General features: G+C 33.7%; 3 protein-coding genes and 1 pseudogene across 3 annotated transcripts; all 4 read right to left on the bottom strand.

Moving 5' to 3' along the window:
* Window positions 1–282: 282 nt before the first annotated feature.
* LOC123920684 (exocyst complex component EXO70B1-like) lies at window positions 283–2,511 on the bottom strand. Its single transcript, XM_045972980.1, has one exon. The coding sequence runs from the start codon at window positions 2,509–2,511 to the stop codon at window positions 427–429; it is 2,085 nt and encodes a 694-aa protein (XP_045828936.1). The 3' UTR covers window positions 283–426.
* On the bottom strand, window positions 283–5,807 carry LOC123920685 (exocyst complex component EXO70B1-like). The gene has a single exon (XM_045972981.1). It carries the CDS (start codon window positions 5,421–5,423, stop codon window positions 3,480–3,482), a length of 1,944 nt encoding a protein of 647 aa, XP_045828937.1. The 5' UTR covers window positions 5,424–5,807; the 3' UTR covers window positions 283–3,479.
* Window positions 5,808–8,535: 2,728 nt separating this feature from the next.
* LOC123923602 lies at window positions 8,536–12,808 on the bottom strand (annotated as a pseudogene).
* Window positions 12,809–20,189: 7,381 nt separating this feature from the next.
* LOC123924593 (putative FBD-associated F-box protein At3g50710) lies at window positions 20,190–21,679 on the bottom strand. Its single transcript, XM_045977539.1, has 3 exons — window positions 21,037–21,679; window positions 20,716–20,877; window positions 20,190–20,621 (listed from the first exon to the last, which is right to left on the bottom strand). The coding sequence occupies exons 1-3, from the start codon at window positions 21,646–21,648 to the stop codon at window positions 20,331–20,333; spliced, it is 1,065 nt and encodes a 354-aa protein (XP_045833495.1). The 5' UTR covers window positions 21,649–21,679; the 3' UTR covers window positions 20,190–20,330.
* Between the last annotated feature and the right edge of the window lie 1,915 nt (window positions 21,680–23,594).

Here is a 23,594-nt window from a genome sequence, read left to right as displayed (position 1 = left end):
AATTTTAGTCGACTCATTTCTCTTATAAAAATGACGAGAGACAGTATCATACTATACATACTATATCTTGTTGATTAAGTCAATTCCTTAGTTTTTTTATACAATTCTAATCACTGCAATTGAAGAGTCCAAAGCCATGACCTCATTGGTGCAACAGCCAACTAGTGTTAATTATGCAACTCCTTAAAATATAGTACACATTATTTAATTTACTATTTTTCTTTTACCTTTTTTCATTTGTAACCAAGCAAAAAAAATCTTTTTCAACCCGCTATAATGATGTTAAGCAGAAAAAAATACAGTGATATTTATAGTATACAACAAGGTCATGCATCTTTTACAACTAAAATTGTGACAATCAAAACTTTGTATTACAAGTTTACAACTACACAATATTAAATACATACACACAAAAACATACAGTTTTTAGCTTCTCTTTCTGCTACCAGTTGATCCACTGCTTCCCTGAAACAAATCATTGAGTCTTGCTTCAATCTCCTCTGTTTCGTACTTAATGTATTTCTCAGCATGCTTACCAACTTCAGCAATATTATGAAACCTCGCCATGAAATTTTCATAAGCTGGTAACAAAAGTTTCTCAATTGAAATTCTTATTTCTTCCCTAAGTTGTTTATCAAAGATAAACCATGAAGATTGAACCCTGCATAAATCATCAAACACCATGTTGAATGATTTCAGCTTCTTTTTCATAGACTTGGCTACCCCTTTAGGTGGGATTAATCCATTGTATTTAACTTTCAGAAACCCAAACACCTTATTCCATGACCTTATTTGATACTGCACATGGTACTGCCGAATTTTCGCAGTGTGTTTTTTGATCCAATCATCACCTAAAAGTGACCCTAATTCACTATCTTCAGCCTTTTGAACAATGTACCTGCAGTTATTCATCAAGAAAACATAGCACAATGCAGGATCTTTATAGATTTTCGATTTGGCTTCCAAATTGCTCTCTAATAGCTGCATAATCCAATCCATTTGCACTGACAAAGAGGAAGATGAAGACATTCTATCATCAATTTTAGGGTATTCTTTCAATGGATGTCCATAGTCTTCAAACACTTGCTCCAATGTCTGTCTTGACCGACATGCAGCGCGGAGATAATTCATCACGTAGCGAGTAATCGGGTGAAGTCCACCACCCGGAACAGCTGCCTTAGCTCGATCTCTGCGAATCAAATTGTCCAACTTCATGAAAATCCCTCTAATTGCTTCCCCCAATTTCTTCCAAATTGTGGTTGCTTCATTTTGCAGCGACAAACTGTATTGATCACGGAACAGACACTCAAACTCTGGAATGAGGTCACGCATTGTTTCAAACATGTCAATGACTTTAAACAACCGCTCAGGTGATTGGCTTCCAATGGCAATAGCATCGGCAAAATTCAGCAACTGAAGTGTAAATTCCATACAGACATTCATAAATGATAAATCAGCGATGGATGAGAACCCAAAGAAAACCCGATCACATAATCGTCGCTCAGTTGGAAACAATATCTTCAAAGCCAATTTGGAAGCTTTAATCCATCTTTCAAGACCGTCTTCAATTTCCATCCATGACAACATCTGAATGTCCTCGATGTTGAGTTTCTTGAACCCTAACCTTGTGAGGCTTTCTACCAAACATTCCTTACGGCAACTGATATACACGTCGGAGAAGTCCTTCTCAAATCCAGCACTAACCATCAACTTGGCTGTTTTGTGAAGGTTGTCGATTGTTTCAGTTGGCAAGGCCTTGATCATGAAGTCAGGGTCAGACATAATAAATCCAGAATCATCTCCAAGCTTTTCGATGATATTTGAATTTTCTTGCCGAAGTGCCTTCACATAGTTACTGAGTTGTTCCACCATACTGCTACCAATATCGGTACTGGTTAGTTGCAGTGAATCTGAATTGACTTCAATAATTACCAGATTTTCATCTTGGGGACTAGTAAGATCTTCATTATATATTACAACATCTATAGAAGAGAAAGAAGAACGTAAAATAATAATTAAGTAACCGAAAGCTGCTCCAACAATGAATAACTGCAGTTTAATCTTCATGAGTTGCACAATTAGACATCCGAGAAAAAAGTAAAGAAGATCCACTTCAAATCCGCATTGAGTTTTCCGTGACAAACTTAGTAACATGATAGCAAAAGCAGCACATGAAAGTAGACTATATGCATCTGGTTTTCCATTCATTACTTTATCAAAGAAAAATGAATAGAGTGAAGTGATTGTTAATACCAAAAATGCTGCGTGAGCTTTGAATCGAAGACTTGTTGAGTGTTGCCATGTCTTTGCAAATAAAATGATGAGGCTGATGATTAAGCTGAAAACACTGTAAAGGAAAATCTTCAACAGATTCCAATCTCCAAAGAGATAGTTGAAGGAAGAGCTTAGACCATAACAGAGCAATCCAACAATGGATGAAACAAAACCCACAAACCTCCACAACTTTGGCTGCATCAACCATTTCCAAATTTGGATTAGAATATGCATCATGTTGTCTAAAGTGTGTATGAATTGATTTCACAGACAGAATGAGAATAACTTTGGTTATGAGAAGCTCTCTCTATTTCAGCAGAAATTATGAGGCAATTAGGGACCAAAGCTGTTTATCATCTCCAGGAAAGTTCCAAAGATTTTTTCCATTTTTTTATGGTTTTAAGATATTTCCAATCAGTTACCATGAAAGTTCCAAACCAAGTCAAGGAAAATCTCATCTCCAGTCAACTGTTGCATAAATGATGGTCCTACTCATATTGTATTATTATTATTTTTTTTTTGGTGATATAATCTCCTGAATTAGTATATTCATGAAAACAATATTTATGTTTTAAATTGAACTTGTCGGTCTTCAAGTATAGTTTAGATTTAAAATCCAATTTACTGAAGTGAAATGAGAACATTTGATCTCTATCAAGGTCTGTAATCTACTGCCAGTAACTGGATGGTTACATAACTACAATGGATCCAAGTCCAAGAATTACTTGACAAATGCATGGAGTTGAACCAAGTAATTTTAACCTACGCCATAATACATCAATTTTCGTCGACTCATTTCTCTTATAAAAATGACTAGAGACAGTATCATACTATACATACTAAATCTTGTTGATTAAGTCAATTCCTTAGTTTTTTTATACAATTCTAATCACTGCAATTGAAGAGTCCAAAGCCATGACCTCATTGGTGCAACAGCCAACTAGTGTTAATTATGCAACTCCTTAAAATATAGTACACATTATTTAATTTACTATTTCTCTTTTACCTTTTTTCATTTGTAACCAAGCAAAAAAATCTTTTTCAACCCTTCAAAACGATGTTAAGCAGAAAAACATACAAATCATATTTATAGTATACAACAAGGTCATGCATCTTTTACAACTAAAATTGTGACAATCAAAACTTTGTATTACAAGTTTACAACTACACAATATTAAATACATACACACAAAAACATACAGTTTTTAGCTTCTCTTTCTGCTACCAGTTGATCCACTGCTTCCCTGAAACAAATCATTGAGTCTTGCTTCAATCTCCTCTGTTTCGTACTTAATGTATTTCTCAGCATGCTTACCAACTTCAGCAATATTATGAAACCTCGCCATGAAATTTTCATAAGCTGGTAACAAAAGTTTCTCAATTGAAATTCTTATTTCTTCCCTAAGTTGTTCATCAAAGATAAACCATGAAGATTGAACCCTGCATAAATCATCAAACACCATGTTGAATGATTTCAGCTTCTCTTTCATAGACTTGGCTACCCCATTAGGTGGGATTGATCCATTGTATTCAACTTTCAGAAACCCAAACACCTTATTCCATGAGCTTCTTTGATACTGCACATGGTACTGCCGAATTTTCGCAGTGTGTTTTTTGATCCAATCATCACCTAAAAGTGACCCTAATTCACTATCTTCAGCCTTTTGAACAATGTACCTGCAGTTATTCATCAAGAAAACATAGCACAATGCAGGATCTTTATAGATTTTTGATTTGGCTTCCAAATTGCTCTCTAATAGCTCCATAATCCAATCCATTTGCACTGACAAAGAGGAAGATGAAGACATTCTATCATCAATTTTAGGGTATTCTTTCAATGGATGTCCATAGTCTTCAAACACTTGCTCCAATGTCTGTCTTGACCGACACGCAGCGCGGAGATAATTCATCACGTAGCGAGTAATCGGGTGAAGTCCACCACCCGGAACAGCTGCCTTAGCTGGATCTCTGCGAATCAAATTCTCCAACTCCATGAAAATCCCTCTAATTGCTTCCCCCAATCTCTTCCATATAGTCAATGCTTCATTTCTTAACGATACACTATACTGATCACAAAATAACACCTCAAATTCAGGAATTAGGTCACGCAATGTTTCAAACACATCCAGAATTTTAAACAACCGTTCAGGCGAACGGCTTCCAATTGCAACCGCGTCAGCAAAATTCAACAACTGAACTGTAGAACCTCTGCAAACCTCCATAAACGAGAAATCTGCGGCGGAGGAGAATCCGAAGAAAACCCGATCGCAGAGTCGTCGTTCGCTGGTGAAAAGTATCTTTAAAGCAACGTTGGAAGCTTTAATCCATCTTTCAATCTCGTCTTCAATATCATTCCATGGCATCTTGTGAACATCTTCGATGCTAAGCTTCTGTAACCCTAATCTCGAGAGACTTTCCTCCAAAAACTCTCTTCTACAACTGCTGTACACGTGAGAACACTCTTTACCAAATCCACCAGCAACCATTCGCTTCGCGATTTCGTGAAGGTCGTTAATCGTCGCCGACGGTAACGCATCAATCACGATGTCGTAATCAGTTACCGGCATAGCAACCGGAATCAGATCATCTTCTCCATTTCTACCTTCGTCGTCGATTTCTTCCTCCTCTTCTTCCGAATCAAACGGTAAATTCGACAAGTTTCCAGCTGAATCACTGTTCCGATACGGTTGCGTTAGGTCAAACGACTCACCGCCCCGTTCCATGAGAGATCGGAACTCATCCTCAAGACGAAACATAGCGTGCTGAAGCATATCCTCAGCACGAACAAGACACGTGGCGATGGATTTATCACCGGTGAGGTGGTTCCACTCAGCAACGGAGGCGATTAAGTCGTCAACGGCGTCAAGGAAAGCACCGGCGTCGGCGGAATCCGCCCAGATAGGGTGATCGGAGGAAACAAAGTGAGAGATCCGACGGTCGAGGTTTTTGAGACAGTGATCCAGTGCGGCGCATGCTCTTGGATCTGTTTCTGGAACCGCTACTTTCTCGGAGAGATTTTCCTTCGAGAATCTTCCATCGAAGTTTGAGAAAATTTGGAGAATATCATCAGCCATGTTGTTGTTGTGGCCTAGCGTTTTTGCTATGTGGCGTGCCACAGCGAGTAATTTCTCTTCTCCGTTTTCAGACATTTTTAGTGAATGTTAAGTTTATGAATCATTAGAGTAAACGATAACCTAGAAATGGTATGAAGTAGAGGGAGTAGGGGGAGATGTAATGACGAATTTGCCCCTAGTGAGACGCGGTTTTGGGAAATAAGTTGAGGGTAGAGGTGGTAAAGTAATGAGGAAGTTACGTGGATGTTGATGATGATGAGAAGAGAAGAAGATAAAGTGGAGTGAACGTGGAAAGCAGTTTGTTTGATTGATAACAGTAGTCGTTGCAGGTAACTTTGTTTGTTTGTGTGTCTTCGAAATGTTTCTATTGGTGTAAACTAGGAAGCTTGAAAATTCCAATGTTGTCGTTAGCTTTTGACCGGACTTTTGAGGTGATTGTTACTACAGTAACATCTACTCACGGACGAATTTTTTTTTGAAATACCCCTGTACCCACAAAACATCACCAAAATACCCTACATGAGAAAAAATTTTCCAAAATACCTTACTTTTCCCTTGTGAGTGGAACGCGCCATCCATCATGTGGCGTCCATATGAAGAACGCGCCATTGGCAATGTAGCGTTCATAGGTTGAACGCGCCATCCAGCATGTGGCGTTCAATTGATGTTTGTTTTTTTTCGTTAATGAGGGAGAATGAGAGAAAGAAGATATATAAGGGTTTTAAATTTAAGGGTATGAGGGTTAGGGTTTTAAAGGGTTATGAGGGTTAGGGTTTGGGTAAATTTTTTTATTTTAAAATTAATTAAAAAATTATAGAAAAATAATATTAATTTATATAAATACATGTAGCAAAAAAAAATTACTTTTTGGAATTTTTTTTTTTTAGGGTTTAGATGGGGTTTGGAGTTTTTATCTATCTACTAGTAACCGCCCCGTGCGATGCACGGGTTTAGAAGAACGCCATATATATAACAATTATGGTTGTTGTCAATCATGGATGCTATGAGTCAAAGAAAATTAGTCATAAGCATATGAAAATTAATCAAATTGGTTCATTTGGCGGAACGACAAATTTATTTCAATCATGGATGCTGTTAATCAAATAGGTTAAGCATCACAATATATATGTCAATCATGAATGATGTCAATCAAGTGGGTTAAGCATAATATATCATTGCAAATATAGGATGTTTTAAATTAAAGACATCATATAATTTAATCTTAATTAAGTGGGTTAAACATAATTGATCATTGCAAACATAAATGTAGACCATATGCACACTTCAAGTGAATCATCACACCGAATTTTATAATGGAACTTTCATGACCCATGACATTTATAGAAAGAAGATTACTACTATTTGAGAATAGATAGGAGTGCTATGGGACATAGGAGTGCTATTCAAAATATAGGTAGAAGAAACAATTGCATATTATAATGATAGAAGAATTTTGTGAAGGACATGATAGCAAGTTCCAAAATAGAATTCCTCCAATTCCTGTATTCTTCAACATATGAGAATTATTTCTACCTTCCTTTCCTCTCATCAACCCTTCAATGTATAAGACTTTTCTAGGCCAATCTCATTATATCATATGAAGCCAAATTCAATTTACAAAACTAACCACATAAATTATCATTATCATGACAATATGAAGAAAAAAAAGTTTCAATGCACAATAAGGATGCAAGAGTACATTAGGATATAGTTTAAAGAAAAACATCAATACATAGACTCAATCTATTTCTCTCTTCCTCTAAACAATAATTCAAAAATAATCACAGCTCCTTTTTTCCATTAATTTGGTTGATAACTTCATATAGATCTAAGGCCCCAAACCAAATTGATAATCTTCTATCATATCCTACAATCTAAAGTTCCCTGCATAAAATTTGGAAATTCATCATATCTGAGATAAAAAGATAACTACATTGAATGTTACCAGCATGATATGTCATTGGTTTCAATTCCACAACCAAGTGCAACAATGTAAACATAGCTTTATTAAACATAGTTTATCGATAGTCATGGAGGAAATCAAATGGATAATCAAATCAAGAATAACTAACATGTGAAAAGCAAGCAATCAAGTAGAAAAAATAATCTTAATTCTTAAAAAATAACTCAGCCTGCCTCTTGCCTATATCAAAGTCACAAAAAATCCAATTAAAATATACAACATAAAAAATTCTTATTTTCATAAAATCAGCTGCACCAATCAACAACATCATAGCTAAAATTAACATCAACATATAATACACGTGCCACTTAACTTCACAAATCAAACGACCAAATTTGAAAATTAATTCAAAAACCTTACACAAAATCATATGCTAAACTCTAAGGGAAAAAAAGATTAATCCACATTACATGAATCAAGACAAAATTAACATTAACATATTGAAGAATCAGCTCTGCACTAATTCATATACATGGAGACTATGCTGAAAAATATAAATCAGCAATTTCAAAAACTAACCTCCGTGTTTTTTCTTCACGGCAATTACACGTCGACGTTTCAACTTGTGCTCTCTCCACATGTAAATAGAAAGTTTAATGCGTTACAATAAATTTAATAAAAATTAGAATGAAATCATGAATAATAATGAGTGAAAAAACATTACAATTATAGTAGTAACAATTCTTCAAATTCAATTTTTCTAACCTCTAGATCTAACGATTTGATTCCTTCTTCAGTGATTCCAACAGAACCATTGCTTGAACAACACGATGCCGGAAAATTCTTTGTCAATTATCGGTCCTTACCTCTATGTCGGAGGCTACCGCCGTTGTTGCGAAAAAGAAGCAATCTGAAAGAGATTTCTTCATCTCTGCCAATTTACAAATCTATCATAATAGGAACATTAGAAATCAATGCAAGGTATGCAAAGGAAAAAATAGTTTCTTTTAGTATAATATATCATGTGAAACTTAAATCCAAAATAAAGAACAGAATCTAAAATGAAACAAAGAAAAAATAGAGAAATTGGAAGAGTGGTCTGAAAGAGTACCATTAGAGTTGTTACCACACCACATTTCACAAATCCATGAAGATAAAAAGAACCACATATATTATCTCTAAATCATCAAATTATATTCTCGCCTAAACAATATATGGAAGAGTGGTCTGAAAGATAAAGTTTTAAGAAATACAAAACAAATCCAACATGATAAAACAAATGTATTGAAGCAAAAATAATATTGTTGGTCAAACTAAACAACAAAATCAACAAACATCACATAAGTACAAACACTTGAAGGAACAAAAATGAACTAAGCAGACAACCCATTACATATATCAAGTTTCTGCAACAAAAAAAAAGCCAAAGGTTCAACATGTCCCTTCAGTGATGATGTAGAAAAATGGAGTGAAGACCAAACGTGGAAATCATATGCAAATTGAAAATTATTATCAGACAAAGAAACCAAAGAAAATGTTTCACAGTTATCAGCACAAACTCAAGTCTATTGAACAATCTTTTCCTTTCTCTGCATCAGCCAGCATCTAGAGAATAAGGAGTAAATTTTACTGCAATTCATGTTCTGCATCAAACAGAAGTTGCAAAGACAATAACAATCGTTAATGTATACTTCCCAAAACTTTGACATTTTTAATATCTAAATCATTTCATTTCCTCTTCCTTAAAAAGCATAACTTTTGTTACTTAAATCAGTATAAATCATCTATTATTTTCCCTTACTTTAATCAGAATGGAGCGTATGATTGTTTGTTACCTTATAATTTCAGCGCATGCATGCTCAAGTAGGCAGTTAGTATGTATGTATGTATGTATGTATGTATGTATGTATATGAATAATTATCCTGATCTTTCACCAATTAATCTGCAATTAAAGACAAAATTATGAATAAATGAATGATTAACCATGAGATTCCAATCTGCAAATGCTGAGTACAAAATAAAATTCTACAGCAAGCAAAAGCATCAGACCAGATTGTTCTTTACCTGTGTTATGTAGTCAACCATGAGATTGTTCTTTGCCTTATAAGATTGTTCTTTTATGGTGTACTGTACTATCTTAGAACATCCACTACCATACAGTTTTAAGTATAATAATATTGATCAAAATTACAACTACTAATCCAAAATTAACTATCATATTAATAAGATGCATTTTATTTATATAAATGTACCTGGCAGCCTTGGCACATCTCTTGGCTCGTTCAGCAATTTCAAAGTCTTCATGATGGCTGTTGTTGCTCTTAGTTTCTGTAACTTTGAGACCATGGAGGGTGTGTTGAGCGGTAGCCCATTGTGCCTCTCTTTCTCCTCTTCAGTAGTCCTTCTTTGTTGTGAAAGCAGACTAAACCAATCAAGACAAACACAAAATCATTGCATTGACACATATAAGATTAAATTCCAAAGCACTGACATAGACACGAATTATTGAAAATATGTAGTGTCCGACACTATCTAACACATATCAGATACCAGATACATATATTCAATTTGAAGTGTAGGTGCTATACATAAGAAATATGAAACAAACGAAATTTGGTGATTTTAAGAATGTATTATATATAGACCTTATTATCAATCATGTTGTCCTAGACCTCATGAGGACGTCAAGAGGAATGTAAGTAACAACGGTGAAGATCCAGATTACTCCAGCCCATCTCCAACCAATTCCATTGATTCTAGCAAATCCCTAGTGTGCATACACGGCAATGAGAGTTGCCACCTAAGTTCAATAATTCCCACATATAATTTAAGATTAATTTCACATCACAAGTTTTTTGTTTAGAGAAACATTTTTTTTAAATGAGTAAATCAGGATTTTAGTCGTTGAAATTGTAAGACTAACCATCTCTGCTGCAAAGAAGGCAAAGAGAAGCAACATGCCAAGGCGTTCGACATAAGACCAACTCCTTGACCTTGTCACAAAGATGAGTGCTTGAATAATAATGCTCACTTGAAGGTACAAAGCTGAGTTAAGTTGATCATTATTGTCTGAAATTGGATGAACACCAAAAACTTTCTGAAACAAAGAATAAGATGAAACATTCAAGATATCACTATCTTACCTAGTTAACCAGTAAAATGTAGAAGATGAACTTTACCTGATCTTCGCTCATCTTGTGAAAGCCTAATTTCTTAGTCCAAATTGACTCTGCATCCCCTACAGCAGGGAGCACCAGCTTTTCTACATTTAGAGAAGACAACAACCTCTCTATGCAAGAGAACAACACTTGAAAATAACCCTACAATGGAAAATTGCATGTTAATTTGGAAGATGAGAGTGTTATTAATCCACTTTTTCAATGAGTCATTCCTGAATTATAATAAATTGCTTACTTTTCCTTGATGCTCTCTACTTGTAGCAACCAGGAGAAGCTCAACAATGTTGCAGCCAAAAATCCTAAGAAGCCTGGCAGATACTACAGAACTACAAAGTATGATACTTACAAATTCAGCTTAACAAAAATTAAGAACTCAGGAAAATAACAAAGCATAGAAAACCACATACTTCACAATTAAAACAACGCAATACATTCCCCCGAATTCTTGGCCAGAAATAAAAATCAGAGAGGAAAATTTATGAATTATAATTATTAATAGTATATGTCTTAAGGTGAAAATTCCAAAAGTGAATAATGGTTAGTCAAAAGAGTAGTACTCTAGCTATTGAGTTCAATATTTTTGAACAGAATGGGGTACCTTTGATGTCAGATTCTATGGTAGAGTAGTCATTTTCCCTTCGTTGTGTGCTCTGCGCTGCAGTAAAATAAAAATGGTAAGTAATTTTCATGGAAATGAGTGTAATTAATCTATTAAACACGTAAACAAAGGCAAGGAAATGAGTGTAATTAATTCGAAACACTAAACGGACTCCACATGAATCACGGCAGAAATGATACCTCTCCAAGCTGCATAATAGGCTGAGAAGCCCCAGCAGAATCCAAAGGAAGAATGTCAAAAGGTGCACAAATTTCCGTCTTTTCCTGGACATCTCTAGCAGCTGCAATAATCTAAATACACAACAAAATTCAAAGATGATACTGAATCCTCCAAAATATAAATGCCGAGAGAAAATCAACGCAACAACTACGCAATTTTCAGATATGACTAACCTCAGGAGCAACTTCTTCGACTTTCTCAGTCTTATTAACAGCACAAAGCACTTCAAAAGGCACGCCAACAGTCTGGTAAGCTTTATCAACAGAAAACCTAATTCTTATCAGTTTCCTAGTAGTACAATAGAAAACCTTTAATCAAAACAATAAAACAAAGAAGTTGCAATGAGAAAAAGACAATTAAGACCAATTCATTACCTCCGAAGCAGCGACATCAGTGAAACTAAACTTCTCAAATATTTTTCTAAATTCTTCATCCATGCCTTCATATAGGTCTACCTTCTCTGATACATACTCAACAAATCATCTTTTACCTATAACAATAAAAGAGATTATTTACTATGAGAAAGAAATTGTTTCATACTTATTAAAACACTAAAAATTGTTTCAAACTTTTAAATTTGTCATTGTTCCATCAATCAAATTTATTAAATTTGTCATCATTCATAATCAAGAAGATAATGACATGATAAAACTTCTATTAGCAGTGCATTAAAGAAGGTAGATTCACAAAACCAGACAATGTCACGATCCTTCGACTTTCCATAGAAACTTTAGCAGTATTTACTACATATATAGATCATCTATAACTTATTAGACAAAAACCTGAGGGCGAGACTTGATTTTTAACCTGTATTCAATAAAAAACACATTATTACTAAGAAACTATAACTAACCTTCTTCCAATCTTTCCCGTATTCACGGTAAGCATCATAGAAACGTTCAAGCTCCGCCTTACTCCATTGTGATCCTAACATGTCGGCCAATTTTCTCTTCTGCATAGCAGTGAAATTTGAAAAACCAATTACAAACTAAGAAATAAAATCCTAAACAATTTTATCAAACATTATTTTTAATCTATTTAACACCTAATTTAAAATTGGCAATGTTCTTTTTTTCCTAAACAAAAAATTCCTACGCTGACTTCTATTCAGCTTGATTGATTTGAAGGAGCATGTTCAAAAAGGAAACCAACAAAAAAAGCAAATGGAAAATGGAAATTTTCTTTCCTTCCCATATTCTGAATACATGTATACAAAATGAAAATTTTTTCAAATAAGTTAAGAAACAAATTCACCTTTTGAGTACCAGGACTAGCGCTAGCCTTCTGCCGATTCTTACCGGTATTTGCTGCATCTTTATCTTTATCTTTCCGTGTTACCGCGAAACGCCACCGGAACTCTCTATATCGATCGGAACTCTCTTCCACGGCCAAAACTCTCTGTCTCCCGCCGGAAAATCTCTCACTCGGCCACTCCTCACAGGTGGTGGTGGTGGTGGTGGTTGTGAAGGACGAGATGGAGGGTGAGAGAAAGAGTTTGAGAATGTTGAGGGTATAGGATTGCGGAATTGGTGGGATTCTTTCTTAACAGAGAGATGAAATCTGTGGGCTGAATCAAATCTGGGTTCTCATTCAGTTAGTTTACATGCTGTCATCTTGTGTTTAGTGGAGCCTTCCAATTGGTGTAAGGAGAGGTCCAACAAAATTGATGCAGGCTGAATCATTGCAACCATATAGAAGCTTCTAGTTGCCAACATGTGATTTTCTATGCATATAATAAGTGTCAATTAACTATTGGATAGAACATTAGGGTTACAAAGGACAAGCAAATTAGGTTAGATGAAATGGAAACCTAGAGGTGGCAATATGTGATTGGCCAAACTGGAAAAATGTAGGAGATTGATTGGACAAGAATTTAGGGTTTCAAAATGGGGCTTGCAAAACCACTGATCCTTTATTATATTAAGATATATATAAATCCTAGATAGTTATGGAATTGTTTATCTAAACCTAATCCACAAACCAATGAAAACTTTTCATTTAGCCACGTCATCCACTTACATTCATTTAATGTGGGGTACTAATTGTAATTATTATTATTATTATTATTATTATTATTATTATTATTATTATTATTATTATTATTATTATTATTATTATTATTATTATTATTATTATTATTGTTTTGGGTTATTATTCATTTTAATTTTTTTGTGTTATTTTATTATTTTGTGTATTTTATTGTTTTTTTTCAAAATAGTTAATGTTTTTGTTAATAATCTTTTGTCCAATCTTTGTAAATATAAGGAGTTGGTCGATTGTTAGGACTACTTTTTTAATGTTAGTAAAAAAATAGATAAAATAAAATTTACTAATGGTTGTTATGCCCTGTATGATTTTTATCATATTCGATATTTGAGTATGAGTTAAGCTGATTTATCTTTGCTCCAATAAGTTTCAAATTAATATAAATGTCAAATTCGATAATGTAGTAATTTTTTGGTAAGAGATAATGAAGACTCCAATAAGTTTCAAATTAATATATTTGCTCCTATTGTTTCAATTTTAAATTTACTACTTATACAAATAATTTTTTGACGTTATAGTATAAAATAGCGCAAAAGACCCGTGCATCGCACGGGTAAGTGTCTAGATAAGTTTTTTAAATGTATAAACATCTATATATATAATTCCTAGATAGTTGTGCAACCACTAATCTAACTATAATCCACGTCAGTCACTTATATCCAATTAAACCACTCAATAATGTCACATCACTTCTACTTACATCATTGTCATCTCTATACACTTTTTCATATGCCTATATTTATATGCCTGTGACTTTTCATTATTCACCCACTCAACTAATAATAATAGGTTTTACTAAATTATACGCACTGATTAATCTTTTATACTATATATTGAATTATAGTGTCCAATTAAGAATCAAATGCACAGTGTATAAGTATGACCACAAACCGTTTTCATAGCGACATGAAAATTTATGGATTACCAACTTATTTTGGTAGATGCAATAAGATCCATTGTAATCTTTTCGAAATGTATAAACACATCTTTAATATCTATCTTATATTTACATCACTTTTTTATTATTACTATTTTGTTGTTGTTGATGTTATTATTATAATTTTCATAATACTTATTGTTTCAATTTATACGAATGATTTTTCAACATTACAATATAAAATACCACATAATACCCGTGCATCGCACGGGTGTGGGACTAATTTTTTTTAAAATTTAATGGTGTTTGTGTAATGCCCCTCAATTGAAGTAAATGTAACACAAATGACAATGAAAAAAAATTACTTGATAATAATATATCATACAATACAAAACCAACCAACCAAAATAAAAAAAATATCATACAATACAAAAAGTGCTAGTTAATTGGAGGGCCCAGAAGCGTATGGACAATTGTTACAATTATGACCCGGAGTGGGTTGATAATATCCCCGTAGTGAAGTGGACTCAAGCGTTCGATGAAGGTTGTAGGTGGGGACACATGACAAGCAACCTTGTCGAGTCAATGAATTCAGTGTTTAAAGGTATCCACAAAGAGCCCATCACATCTTTGGTCGAATCAACTTTCTATAAGTGCGTCGACCTATTTCAAAGAAGAGCCACTCAATCAGCAGATGTGTTACAATCTGGTCAGCAATTTACAGAAGCTTGCCAAGATCGGCTTACAAAGGAAATGGAAAAAGCTAACACACACCACGTAAGAACTTTTGATCGACAAACACAAACACCATTAAATTTTTTTTAAAAAAAAAAAAAACTCCAAACCCCATCTAAACCCTAAAAAAAATATTCCAAAAAGTAATTTTTTTTTGCTACATGTGTTTATATAAATTAATATTATTTTTCTATAATTTTTTAATTAATTTTAAAATAAAAAAATTTACCCAAACCCTAACCCTCATAACCCTTTAAAACCCTAACCCTCATAACCCTTAAAAACCCTAACCCTCATACCCTTAAATTTAAAACCCTTATATATCTTCTTTCTCTCATTCTCCCTCATTAACGAAAAAACAAACATCAATTGAACGCAACATGCTGGATGGCGCGTTCAACCTATGAACGCTACATTGCCAATGGCGCGTTCTTCATATGGACGTCACATGCTGGATGACGCGTTCCACTCACAAGGGAAAAGTAAGGTATTTTGGAAATTTTTTTCTCAGGTAGGGTATTTTGGTGATGTTTTGTGGGTACAGGGGTATTTCAAAAAAAAATTCACTCACGGACTCTTTCCAATTTTAAATGACACTCTAATCATATTAGGAGTTTTTTTTTCATAGAGAAAATAGTAAGTCATTGAAAACTTAGTGTGTGTTTGATTTGGCGTAAAAAATAATTGATTCTGGCAGAATTCAGTTTGATAGAATTGATGTTGGTTAAAGGCGAGTTGGGTGTGATTCTGAACATTTAATGTTGTTTGGATAAATTGAATCGAAATGACTTTTAGATGTATAATTACCAAAATGAGTTTTAATATGTGTACTTTATTTACTAGAATTAACATAGTTTGTTTCGAAATAAAAAAATAAAAAATCAACATGATACATTTTTATTAGTTTAAAAAATTAAAAATTAAAATATTTTAATAAAACTATCATCTTTTTTAGTTTTTTTTATATAAAACTAATTTTATTTTAGTTTTTTTATAAAAATAATAAGAAAACAAATGGGCTTTTGGAGCCCAATTACTCTTTCTTCTCTAACCTAGCGGTCAATTTCCTTATACATGGCGGCTGAACAAATTAAGAAAAGGAGGCACTGAAGTAATGCACGGCGGCTGGGTATTATGATATTATCATCCCTTCTTCTCTTGAGCACAGATTGATAGCAGTTAAGAGGGCAATAAAGGAAGAAAACGAGTTATTTAATAGTCAACTAAAAGTAAATGATGAATTGATTTTGGAACTTAACGTGGAAGCTGGGAATTGTATCTTCTCAGAGAATTGAGTTTGCAACACATAATTGATTTTGAAAGAAATAGTCAAACATATTTCAAAATAGAGAAACCACGTTGAAACATGAGAAACGCACGTCTATTGGTTTCGAACGCGGAACCAAACAGACACTTATACATATAAAGTGGAGTGGTCAGATTCCAACACGATAATGACGTTCGATCTAATAGTTTCAATATTCTTGTTAGATGAACTTGGATTTATAAACCTAATGGTAGGAGTATTTTATAGCGTCTAATTGACATGTTTAATTGTATTATAAAGCGACTTATAATTTGACACAATTTTTTTTTAAAAGAACTTATAATTTGGTACGGATAAAGTATTAATTATTCTTTAGAATCATATCGTTAAAGTAGAGTGTAGTCGAGATGATTCGACAGAATATATGGTTGATATTGAATAACAGTTTAAAATAATTTTACATTATCAATGCATCTTATTTTCGAAATTTTATATGGAAAATAAGGGAAATAGTTATTTTGGTCCCTCAATGTGCAACTCGCAGTCATTATGGTCCTTGACGGAAGAAAAAATATAAAATAGTCTCTGACTCTGCAATCCGTTAGTCACTTTGGTCACTGACGTTAAAATTAACAGTTAAATTAATTAAAAAACACTAATGTGACATTTTTTTGGAGACGCGTGACACGCTGAGTAAGCATTAGTTGGACAAATGGCCTAATGAAATGGCAAAGGACCAAAATGACAGTAATTTTTTTCCCCATTTCTTTATCTTTTTCCTCTTATTCTTCTTCAACTTTTTCATACATTCATGCGTTTGTAAAGAACATAAAGTCTGCATCTTCAATGATTGATATAAAGTATATGAAGAACATAAATTGTATATTGTGATGTTGATGTTGGAGCTAAAAACTATGGTTCAAGCATTGAAAACTGGTTTAAGAAACACAAAACAGAATAAAACTTTTCATGTTTATGCAATTGAAGCTGATACAGCTTTCATCAATTCAAGAGTATGAATGTGATGAAAAAAGAGGTAATCCTTGCTTCCAGAATGTTCCTTTCCGTACTCCCGAAAAAACGCTTGCTTCCGACTATCCATGGAATTTTAGAATAATCCTACAAGCCTCACCACACCTTCTCAATCCCCGGAATGCCTTCCGTACTCTTGAAGATTTGCTTGCCCAACCTTGGAATTTTAGGACAATGCACAAGCTAAACCATACCCTCTTCAAACCCCGGATTGTAGCTTTCCGTACTCTTGAAGATTTGCTTGCCTCCAACCAACCTTGAAATTTTAGGTGGTTCCACAAGCCGCAATATCAAACTCTCCTTGCATCCAACTACCTCCAATAGTCCTACAAGTTACCAAGTTTGATCACCATTGCTTCCACACAAGATCTCCATAAACATACCACTTTGGTGTACCTTCACCTCAAACCAAGTTTTCTCCACCAAAGCCTCAAACCGGTATATCCACTATATCTTCCACCTTATAACGTAAAACTTTTCAACTAAAACCAACCAATGTCACTAACTACCAACCGAAATTCTACAACTTATCCACATCATGAGAATCACAACTAGTAATAAATGCATAACCAATAGTAGAACCAACTATCTTTGCATTTAAGTTCAAGAATATACCTCACATCATGTAACAAAGAAACAACCACAATTGTCAAACCTTGTAAGACAAATTGAAAACCATATCTTGAACCTTATGCTTTCCTGTCTCCAAGATGAACAAACTCCACCTTCAACTAGCTCTAGGATTCAAAAGTACTCCTTCTTCAAAACACATCGGAGCATCCAAAGTCCACGACTTAAACACACTAGCACTTCCGCATTCTCACAATGAAGTTGTTGTTTCACAAGTAACCCGAGTATTGTTCCACCGCCTCTTCAGGTCGATGTTGAATATTATTCCACCGCCTTTCCAGGCTGATGTAGAGTATTATTCCACCGCCTCTCCAGGCCGATGTCGAGTATTATTCCACCACCTCTCTAGGCCGATACCGAGTATTCCACTGCCTCTCCTGATTGACCTTTTATGTTGGTTACAATGGTGACTAGGCTATCCATTATGCTGGGGTTATACTCCTATAGTTCTAATTGCCGCGTTCCTTTTGTAGTCCATGAATGACCAATTCACGCATTTGAGATATCGTCGAGAACAGCCGGCTCAAATATAAGTTCAGTATTTTAAATTGTAAAATAAAAGCAATAATCTATTTTATTGCGAACCATCCGACTTTCTCAAATGCATGAATGATTGATTCTATCGACAACAATGAATTCAATTTCTAGTTCTATACCATTCAACTATCTAGGATGTTTTATCTTCAAAGGCAAACCTAAGATAATTCACTTTCAACAGATAATTAGGATCAAACTCAAATTGACTACTTGATCAACATATTCCTAGCGATTTCGCAGCGAAATTCAAGCCTTTTTGAAAAAAATTAATAATTATAAAATGCTAATTATGAATCCATGCCCAAAATCAAGCTAATTATAAATTGATTATCCTCCGTTAAAAACTTTATCAGGAGTGGTGATATTCTTCCTGAAACAATTTGCAATATGTATTGATATAGTTTGTGGAAAATAAATTGATTTCTCGCCGCAACAACTGCAATGCGTGTTGCAGCAACCGCAATAACCGCAACTACAACGATCGTGACCGATACCGCATCCGCGGCCGCAATTTAAAACCAGATCCCAAAACAAATCTTTGAAGAGCATATATATCGAGTCTTGCAAGAAGCACTTCAACTTCAGAACTTCAGATATTATTACTTTGGAGTGTAGTCAAATGCTGTAACTGTCACAAAGCATGCTCCCTGCAGGATATAATGAGAACAATGAGGCAGCATTGAAATGTAGAACCTCTTGCAACGTTTCTTTAAGACATGTTGTTCTACTATTAGCAGATGCTAAAGGAACTTCATTCCTCGCATTTCAATGTATTGCTAACTTTAATATTTTTCTGTTGTGGCCATTTATCAATCCCATGATTGTGGTTGGCACACTATGAAGTGCACTAGATGAAGTTCTCTCTCTTTCTCTTTAATGTGATATTCACATTTTTTATTTTTATTTTGAATGGCAAATTGTTAGTTGTTAGTATATTACATTGATATGTTAGTTTTTCTCCTTGCCTGGACTTGAACCTTGGACCTCCAACCCCATATTCACATCTCCTTGATTTGGAGTAGGCATGACAATAAAACCCATACCCGCAGGTAATGGGTACTTTAATACCCACCCCGAATTTGTCCCCGAACCCGCCCCGCTTATACTAAAAATTAGATTTCATCTCTTTTAAATTAGAAACGTTTAAACAATCTCTTAAATTACATTCCTATATTTATTTTTTATTTTTAATTTGAGTATTAAACAAACCATTTTCTCTATTTTTTTTTTTTTATTTAAAAAAATATTGTTGAGAGAAAATAATTTTGGACATTTAACTTTTTTTTTAATAAAAAAATACAAAAAAAGAATCTAAATTCATGTGAAAAGAGGCGTAATGGGGATACCCGAAACCCGATGGGGATACCCGATCCCCGTTGGGTATGGGTTTGGGGTTATCATTTTTATCCCCGCTAGAATTTGAAATGGGTTTGGGAAAACCCAAACTTTACGGGTTTGGGTTTGGGGAGGACAAAACCCGTCTCCGCCCCGCCCCATTGCCATGCCTAATTTGGAGGATAAAATCAAGACATATGAAGAAATTTGTGCATTCACACGGTTCGAGGATAAAATCAAGACATATGAAGACATATATAAATAGGATTGAAAATCACATATATATATAACTGAAATAAAAATTCATTCATAAGAGAAACAAATAGCATCGCATCACAAAGTACTCCAATACAGGTAAACATATATATAGTTCAACATAAGGTAATAACAAAACACAACATAATTGTATCATCAGTTGCTGAAAACAAAGACAAATTAAGATGGCTACTAATAGTATATTAGACTATATAGCAAAACTTTGGCTTATAACTTTGCAATAATAAAATATAGTACCATAATAATGGCAGTTGAATCTCAAATTTAGAACTGTCACTTGCCTCATGTTCATTTTTACGACGAGACAATCCAATGTTCTTCAAATATCAAGAATCGATTAAAAGTTTACATTTAGGGGAAAGAATTGGGCACAAGGTTAGTTCTTCTAAAGGACGCCGATTTGGCCCTGGATATAATGGATTGGGATAAGCGAATTGACCAGTGTAGACCTTCATGACCTCTAAAAGTTGCGCATTTTGCAAAATATATTTTGTAAATTGAAGTTCATCATTCCAACCTTCATAGTTTATAGTACATGATCTAAGGTGAGACGAAATGCATTCAGGAACAGAATTTGGGTACTTCCAGTTTATGGGGAAATGTTGGTCGATTGCCAACTGAAAAACACGAAAAAAATAAGATTTATAAAACGAGATTGGTGAAACACACGATGAAAAGAAGAAAGAAAATCAATCCACAAACTCAAGAAACCTTAAAAATATCAAGGATTTGAAGCTTGGGGCAATACTGGAAAACTTCAGCTACATCATCCCAGTGTCGAAAATAACAAAAGTATAAGGAAAGGTTGATTAAGTTTCGAAATACAGGAAAGTCTTTGCAATATGAATCTACCTCTGAAAGCCTGCTCTTCATCTACAAACAATAAAAAGTTCGAAACACAAAAACAAGTTACATATACAAATGAAATTGTTTTGATTGGTTAAAGTGTTTTCATCACTTTGCCTCTCTCATACTTCTTGTCCATTAATAAAATTTAGCCGATTCAAAAAATACCAAAATATTGTAGCTTACCTGGAGTTTTAAAATCTGGACATTAAAAATTGTTCTAAAAGGAACATCAAATGCAACTATATCGGCGGTGATCAAATTGGATAAGGTTTTAAGCCTAACATGACCCAGGTCTTGTTCTATATAGTAAATGTGAGTTTGCAAATTCTCCAAAATAGGACACCCATTAAGAAGCTTGTTGAGATTGTCCTTATTTTTGAAATAAATGTGAATCAAATAAAGAGTTTTAACAGAGGGAAGATCGACAGAGATATCAGCAACCACCTTTATTCTCTTCAATTTAAGAACCACAAGTGTGCGAAAACTGAAAATACTTAGCGGCAAAGGCATTGTTCTAAACTTACACATAATGTAAATTGTTTTAATGAGTTGGGTTGAGAGCATGACTGCGTCCACAAACCGACAGAAGCCATGGAAGACCTTTACGTCATGAACTGATTCTTCTTCGAAGTGGAGAGAGGTGACTAGTTTGCAGAGTGGGGTCCACCTTTTGGAGAGAACGGTGGTTGTGAGTGAAAGTTTAGTTGGGAGAAAAGAGAGTATGTGACATAATAAATCATCAGGTAAGTTGCTGATTCTATCAACGTCTACAGAGTTCTTTATCGTCGGTGACATTTTTTTTGACGATGGATTTTCTTGTGGTAGAATGAAAAGAAAGAAAATTAGGTTTTGATCGATCAGAGGTTTAACCCTTTTCAAATAGACAAATACAGATTGCTATTTTTAAAAGGTCAATTTCTTTGGCTTATAAAAAAAAAAAAAGGTAAATTATTTTGTTATATAAAAAAGTCAGTTTATTTTTGTTTTATTCTTGGTTTAACAAAATATATTTGCCCCTGTATATAAATAAAAATTAAATGTATTAAGTAAAAAAAATTAAATTAAATGTATAAATAAGCAAAATATCCGTAAATTTTCATTCATTAATCAAATTCATCTCTGAGTTTTTCGAAATAGTTAAAATGTCCTTGAGTTTGACATACGTCAATCTATTTCGTCTCTCCGTTTTATGTTGCCGTTAACAGTGCTGACATGGACTACAAATGTGTGATGTGGCATGTCTTCCTTTTCTTTTTCTCTTCATTTTCCTATTATCCCTATTTCATCTTCGTCTTTCCATCTTCTTCCTTAGTTTAGTTTAGTTTTGCTTTTATTTTGTTTTTGTTAGTTATTTCATGAATAAACATCAGTTTTTGACCTCTTCTCACTCTACAAGATATAACTGGAGCTACGAGTATCGAAAAGCTAAGATAAAGAGCTACAACTCTAATGTTGAAGCCAAAAGCCAATTTTGAAGTCTCCATCGTGCCACGATGAGAAGGAAGATTAACTTTTAAGAAACAGAAATACTTGCAGAACAAGGAAGGCCTATCGTGCCACGATGGTGCGTAACTTTTAAGTAGAAAAAGCTTATAAATAGAGCTTCAGTTCTTATATTTTATTCAATTCAGTTTCCATGAAAATTATTGTATTCTATAGTAATCCATGACTTGCTAAACCACTAAGGTTGATCTACTGTAAGAGAATTTCTCCAAGACCTTGAGGTTATTATATTATTCAGTTTTGTTTATTTCTTTTCAATTATATTCTTGTTACTAGTTTGCTTAATTCAAGTTTCATAGAATATGATTGTTAATTTCGATTGATTTATATGTTAGGGTTGATTGCAATGTAAGTCCCATATTGCTAATGAAATTGAATGTGAATATATTCCATATGAAAATTCAGTAGCTTACCGTGAGTTTTAAAATCTGAACATTATAAATTGTTCTAAAGGGAACCTCAGATGCAACTATATCGGCCATGATCAAATTGGATAAGGTTGTAACCCTAACATTACCCTGGTCTTGTTCTATATAGTAAATGTAAGTTTTCAAATTCTCCAAAATAGGACACCCATATACAGGGACGGACATAAGGGGGCAAGTAGGGGCTGAGGCCCCCCCCCCTCTTGTCATATTTTTTTTCTTCATAATATACTTGTTATTGATACATACTACATAAATTGATATTTGAGAGATGTGGTAAAAGATTAGTAACGACCGTTTGGTGCAAAACATGCACCCACAATATAGTAATTGTAACAATTTACTTTAAAATATTTTGATAATATATATTATACACTATTAAAGTCCAAATTCAATTCTTCACCCAAAAAAAAAGTTCAAATTCAATTAAGTTAATTCTGATTGTTTGCTATAAGTGAAAAATTATTTTCTTGCTATATGAAGATTGTGAAAAATAGGTTGAGAAATAAGATAGAAAATGAATTTCAAACTAATTAATACGGTTCAGTTGTTGATGAATTTTATAATATAGAACAATATCGTGTACAATTTAGATAAACAATTTAATGTATTTTTTATTTTTTATTAAGCATATTTAAGTACTATTATAATTATTATGATTTATTTAATTTTTATTATTTAATTATTTCGGCCCCCCATTTTATAGATTCCTGGATCCGTCCCTGCCCTTATAGAAGCTTGTTTCAAATTCTCCAAAAAATTAATATATTAGATTTAAAAAAAATTATCAAATATTGTAGAAAGAAAGAAAAC

The sequence above is a fragment of the Trifolium pratense genome, linkage group LG4 (genome assembly GCF_020283565.1).
Source record: "Trifolium pratense cultivar HEN17-A07 linkage group LG4, ARS_RC_1.1, whole genome shotgun sequence".
Lineage (NCBI taxonomy): Eukaryota > Viridiplantae > Streptophyta > Magnoliopsida > Fabales > Fabaceae > Trifolium > Trifolium pratense.
The sequence above is the reverse complement of the archived record's forward strand: the minus strand, read 5'-3'. Positions and strand labels throughout refer to the sequence as shown.